Below are 6,758 nucleotides of genomic sequence, written 5' to 3'. Positions count from 1 at the left end.
AATAAACAGCCATTTTTAAATGGGTTAAAACGAATAAATTACATAAAGAAGGTAATGAAATTACTCAAATTATTGGAGAAAACCATTTTCATTATTTATTACCAATTTACAAAACAATAAATATTTATTTAGAAATAAAACTATATTATTTAAAACAAACGTTCATTGTATTATCAGAAAACATCTTTTTAAATGTGAAAGTATATGTTATCATCAATTATATCATTTATTTAGTTTTTAAACTCAAATTTTATTAAGCTTATACTAATTAAGCATGTACTAAAACAAAATAGGTTAAACAGTTGACATATTAACAAGTACATATGGTCACAAAACCAATCCCTTTGCATTTGAAGAGGAGAAATCTTTACTTTCTTCTTGCCAATCATACATGTAAGAGAAAGTTGAAGGCTGTGATATGGTTGTTTTTTTCCTGTTTTCCTTTTTCCCTATTGGGTATGAGTAATCTATTTTTTTTCTATTTTCTGTATTTTTCATTTGCCTTTTTTTTTTTAATTTAAAACTTTGCCTTTGACTATAATTATCAATTTCTGAAACAGGATCAAACTGTTTAGGGATTACAGATGGCAATGGATTGCAAGATGAATCATTATAATATGAATTGATAATATACTTATTTGATGATATTTTATGCTTTTGATTTGGATCAACTAATAGAAAAGGTTGGCAATATAGGCTGTATTCGGATGTTTGCTGTGATTTGTCAAATAACAGCTTATCAATACTTCTTTTTTTCTTTCTTGAATTTTTTTTCTTGATTATTGACTGTTTTCTATTAGATTTAGGCTGTATTGGAATAATACTTGCTTCAGTTAAGGTTTTTGCCAATACCTCTCCAATCCTTTCAACCATACACCTTGAAGTTGCATAATTTCGACCTAGATTGAAAATAGTTATTGACTTATTCTGCCTAAGCAACCGGATGATCAAAGCACCAGTAACATCACTTAAACCAGTATTTTGCATGTGAATATGTGTCACCCAATTGTCATCAAATAAAGTACCAATTATGAATTTAGCACCAGTGTCTTTGATGCCGGGATTATCGTTAATGGCCAGTTTTCTAATTCCTTGTTCAGTCTTGTACTCATTTTCATTTTGATATTTATTCCAGGTCGTTAAAGTTCTAAGCATTGACTGTTCTCTAATTAGCCAAGCAAGCCAAGATGCACCAGTCAAATTGATTTTACAGTTTTCTAATCCTAATGATTCAATTGGAGATTTTCGCAAAGCTTGACATATTTGAATACAACCATCATCACAAATATCACAATCTTCAAAGTTCAAAACTCGAATAGATCTATTACTTCGAATTCCTTGACAAAGAATAGGTAAATCATTGGTAATTGGTATATTTTTGAAGGCTAAAATTTTTATACGATCAGAATTATAAAGGTAATCTGTAATTGCCTGATAAGTAGTTCTTAGTGCATATTTTGTAAAGAAAATAGGACCATCTTTATACTTCTCTGCGTCTTGTAGTTTAACAACTTCATTAACGATATTCTGATTAACATTACTTTTTAGGATGATGGTTTGTAAAGTAAGTGTGTGTCTTAACATAAAAAATATTCTTTCACATTCTTGAAAATTAAGCTTTTCAGCATTCAAAAATAAAACAGTTTCATCACAAGATAGTTTTTCACCATTTCTCTCCAATTGGTTTTTCATAAAATCATAATCTTCAAGAACCTTCTGGAATTGGTATTTTTTTTTAATATGTGACATACCGGCATAATTGTACTCAAAAATATTCTTTTTAATATTTATTCACATAAAATTTTTAGATTAAATCCAACAACATATGTAAATTCTGACATATACAAGGTATAAATTTAAAATATTAGTAACCCAAATTCAATGTTGATAATACTGTTTATAATTTATAATTATGATCTATATTGATATCAAAGCCAGTTAAAGTGTATTTACAATTATATTTAATACACATGAGTTTGATTATCATTTTTTTGTCATAAACAAAAGTTACAGATAGAATTAAGTCATTTAATTCGAGTGTTGGAACCAAACAGATATTATAATTGTAAATTTACCAAACAATGCACCAATACCAATTGTAATTGTAAATTTATCAAACAAATATTATAATTGTAAATTTACCATGTAATTATGTTTTTAAAAATACAGATACTTTTAATATTATAATAATTATATATAAAATAGATGCTTACAAATGGCTGAAAGTCCTTGAAAGAACCTACCCTGTGACATCTTAATTTTTAATCTTAAACCATTTCGGACTGAATAAATTAAAATGTAACTATACAATCTTTAGATAAATTAATGTTTTACTTAAGTTATCTGCTTCCTGTAATAATCATGAAGATTACATCACTATCGGATATTTACAAAACGTCAACTTCAGGCTTCTAGGATTACTTTTGACAATATGCTCAAATAAAGTAACCAAAGTTATGGAAAATCTTTGGTAGCTAGTTTCACCTTATGAAATTTGGTTTTGTATTTTTATACAAATATAATTCTATTTATAACCTTATAATCATAATCAAGCCAGAAAAACCCTCACTTGGTTAACATCTGTTTCTAAAACATCTCCATTAGAAGTTTTGTTGTCAGAGATAGTATTTTTTTTTTTTTTTTTTATCAGGTCTGAAATTGACTAGAACATTACTATTGAATTGATTATAAGTAATGTTTCAATAAAATATAAAAAAATAAAAGTAGTTAGCTGATAAGACAATGAAATGCCCACTTTTTTATGGCCACTAGAAGGTCAATCAGAATGAAAATGGACATTCAGATTGTTATGCTAAGGCTGATGGATTATGGAGAAAATCCTAAAATCGGATCATTCAAAAATGAGGAGAGGTCTATCTCAGTCATAGACATCATCTGTTGGTCTACATGTTCATAGGATGCTAGGTTTATGCTATAGCTGCTATGGAGTTTTATACTCAATACCTGAATTTTCACTGTCTCATTATGTAACGCATAGCTGTCAGAAAACCATTCCCATAAAATGTAAAATTAGTTTTTCCTTCTATAGAAGTGCTTCCCCAATCACTAAGAACTTACATTTACTATATATGGATGTGTCCATCATTGTGTTGCAAATTCAGACTCGGTGTGTGAGTTCACTTACAAATAAATTTCTGGTAACTTTGTGATATTGAGCTAAAGGTGTACTTTTGTTAGGGATCCTTCAAGTCCGCAACAACTTCTGTCTTCCCCCACACCAAAACAGTATCTCAGGTTAAATTGTTGTGATTATGAATGCCTGGAGTATTAAAAATGTATCTTATTCTATATTTAAACATCCCACGAATAGGCATGATCTTGTTTCCTAGTGATGCCTAATATAGGTGCAAGACTATGTCCAACAAAATACAATAATGTTGCATGCAGTATTTGTTTCCCCTCATCTAGAACAATTCAAGTTTGGTACATAATATCTTTACAGACAGTTGTGGCAGCTGCCTATTTTGCATTAACATTGATACTTGAGAAAAAAACATGGTTGTGGAGAAAATGATATGCTTTTGTCAAGAAAGCCAGTATAATTTATATAAGCTAGTTCCAAATGAAGATTGACTGCAATGAGTAAAGATTAAGAGTTGTTGCTCAAAAAAAGTCTCACTATAAAAAAATATAGCAATTTTGGATAGGCAATACCATTTTCTGTAAAATTGTGATATTTTGCTACAGCTGATAACTCTCCATCAATTATATATTAGTTTCATGTACCTGAGACAGGAATTCCTAGAATTATTACGACGTAAATATTACTACCTGTTGTTTACTTTGGTGATTTAGGTATATCAACGGCTACAAAAGCAGTGATTCCCAAACTTCCTTTGCTATAGATAGAACGTTATTCCATTGTTGAGCAAAAACAATGTGTGAGCATAATTGTTCTTAGAACAATTGAATATGCAGAAAAAGAAGAAAACATTGCAAAGTAAACGCTTGAATGCACTGTATATTGGTTATTTTAATTAATTTTTTACTTTTTGAGAAAGTGGCATTCAATCGCATATACTTGTGGCACCCAGTTTGAGAACTGCTGCACTGGTAATATTAAAAATAAAATATAAACATAAAAAAAATCAACAGACCACTGGTTGGGAACCACTGATATATAGGTAAATAAAAACAAAAAGAAATTCTCATCTTATAATCATATAACAAGTTTTGGGGTATATATCCTCAGAAAATATGTTCAAAACATAACTCTTAATCTATATAAATATTATTGTCCTCAATTTTTCATGACAAAACTAATTTAAAATATGGTTGTGAAATCAGATTTAAATTGTTATGTTATTGCTATTTATACTTTACAACAATTTAAGATACTGTCATGAAAGAAGGAATTATTTTTTCATAATTATGCCCAAGTAATAATATACTTTAAATAACAATATTTTATTATTTAATTTCTTTCTGAATTCTTATATTCTCAGTTTAATAATAATTTCACTCAAAAAAGTTGCTCATCTTTATTGATCTCTTCATTAATAACAAGCTTTTATTGTGTGCTTATGGCCTCATAAAACATCTTAATCAACAGAAATAGTAATTTTTTCATAACAAAAATAATTTACAATTTAGTGCTTCAATCATAATTGAATTATTTTATTATTTGAGTTTTTAATAGACATTTTATATACAACAGACATTCATTTATTATTAAAATTGTTTTCTCATAAACAAATAATAATATATTTTAAATAACAATATCTTATTGTTAAAGGAATATACAGTTATTCGAGGATATTAAACAATAACTAATTAAGAACACGCTTAGATAAATACAATTGAAAAAAATATACACCCTATTTAATTCAGAATTTAAATAATGTTAAAATAACTAGTTGCCTAAAGAAAGCAGCACAAGTCGAGAAAAGTAGAAAATGATAGTTGCAGTGTTGGAAGTCTAATAATTATATAAATTTATATAGTTCAAATAACTGAATAAAGAAAGCAGCACAAATCAGAGAAGGTGGAAAATAGTAGTTTAAATAACCGCCGCAAGATGCCAGCACCATCCAGATATACATTTCAGAAGTCAAGTAGGAAAATTTTTATTTTGTATTAGGAAAGTAGAAGTTTACAGGAGCTCATTCAATCGGAAGGTTATAGCGAGCCCCAGAAATTGAGCTCCTGAAAACTCCTACTCTCCTAATACAAAATAAATATTTTCCTACAAGACATCGGAAATGTCTGTCTGGATGGTGCTGGTATCTTGCGGTGGTTATTTGAACAACTATTTTCTACTTTCCTTGATTTGTGCTGCTCTCTTTATTCAGTTATTTTAACTATTATAAAAATTTACCGGCTATTTTTTAAATTCAGAAACAATTGTTTTGTTGGTGCTGGCCTTATTATTGAAAATATTTTCTACTTTTCTCGATTTGTACTGCTATCTTTATGCAACTAGTTAAATTGTTAATTTAACATTCTTTAAATTCTGAATTGTCATTTCATCGACTTTTCTTTTTATTTTATTGATCGGCAGTAAATAAGATGTATATTTTATTGATTGGCATTAAATAAGATGTATATTTTATTGATAGGCATTAAATAAGATGTATATTTTTTCAATCTATTTATCCTAACATGTTCTTAATTAGTATTTACTATGGATTAATAATTGTACATTCCTTTATGTTCCTATTAACTTAATATTATTTACACAGTTTATTAACTGTGAAATAGTAAATAACAATCAAATATTGTTTTTAAAATATATCATTATTTGACTTTGACTATGTTGAACTAATTCCACCTTTTTTTAAGTGTTTGTTGGAATGTTTTAAAAGACTTGTGAAAAAAAAATTTGAATTCTTTTTATATTTTAATAATTATACTTTTATTAGAATAACAATTATACACCAAAGCTCTATTTGTTATTCATAAAGTTTGATATTGTAGAAACTACAGCGATGTTTTGGATCTAAAACTAATATTTCAATATTTACTAAATAACTCCAAAATTATATTTCTGACAGAAAACCTTTTGTTTTAATTTTTAAAACTTAATAAGAAACCAAAATGAGTTATGTACTATCAATCATTACTTTCTAACATGCATATTGACCATTTTCACCAAAAAGTCAAACAATTTCATAACCATCTCTTATTTTGACATATTACTCGTTCTACAAGAGCAATTTGAAGTGAATTCAAATACTTATCATTTCAAGATAGAAAACATTTTTAAGACCCATTGGTTCTCTTAAATAAAAATTATAATCAAAAAACGTGATTCTGAAAAAAAAAACTTGTCAATAAAAAACCAAAAAAAAAAACCATTGAGCCTCTAAATTCCTTTGTGCTGAAATTACAACAAATTAAATATACTTAAAATTCAAATTCATTTAACATGACTATTCATGTAGAATGAATATATTTTTTATGATGTTTTACAAAACAAATGACAATTACAAATTTTTTTTTGACTTTTTCAAGTAAATGAATAATTTGTATTCTAGAAAATCTGATTAGCAATAAATAAGAATAAAATAATCTTTTCAGATGTATTGTTTTGGAGTTATTCAGCACTGGAAATTTTTTTCTGATTTTATTGAGTGTAGTACTTTCAATGCTTTGAGTGTCTTTACTTCAAGAGGTTCAGATTCCCTAATGTTTCACAGCAGCCTTGCATGACCAAAAAAAAAAGATTTGGCAAAATTAACCTTTAAGTAGTTAAATATGTAGGAAGAGAACAGTTCAAATTAAATGCTGAAAAATAT

General features: G+C 27.4%; 1 protein-coding gene across 1 annotated transcript; it reads right to left on the bottom strand.

Annotated features, from left to right (window-relative positions):
- Positions 1-327: 327 nt before the first annotated feature.
- LOC136795067 (protein Cep78 homolog) lies at positions 328-1,749 on the bottom strand. The gene has a single exon (XM_067050542.1). The coding sequence runs from the start codon at positions 1,747-1,749 to the stop codon at positions 328-330; it is 1,422 nt and encodes a 473-aa protein (XP_066906643.1).
- Positions 1,750-6,758: the final 5,009 nt, after the last annotated feature.

Source organism: Halyomorpha halys, unplaced genomic scaffold (genome assembly GCF_000696795.3).
Source record: "Halyomorpha halys isolate HHAL.00 unplaced genomic scaffold, Hhal_1.1 Scaffold466.1, whole genome shotgun sequence".
In the NCBI taxonomy this organism is placed as follows: Eukaryota; Metazoa; Arthropoda; class Insecta; order Hemiptera; family Pentatomidae; genus Halyomorpha; species Halyomorpha halys.
This window is presented reverse-complemented; position numbering and strand designations above follow the sequence as displayed.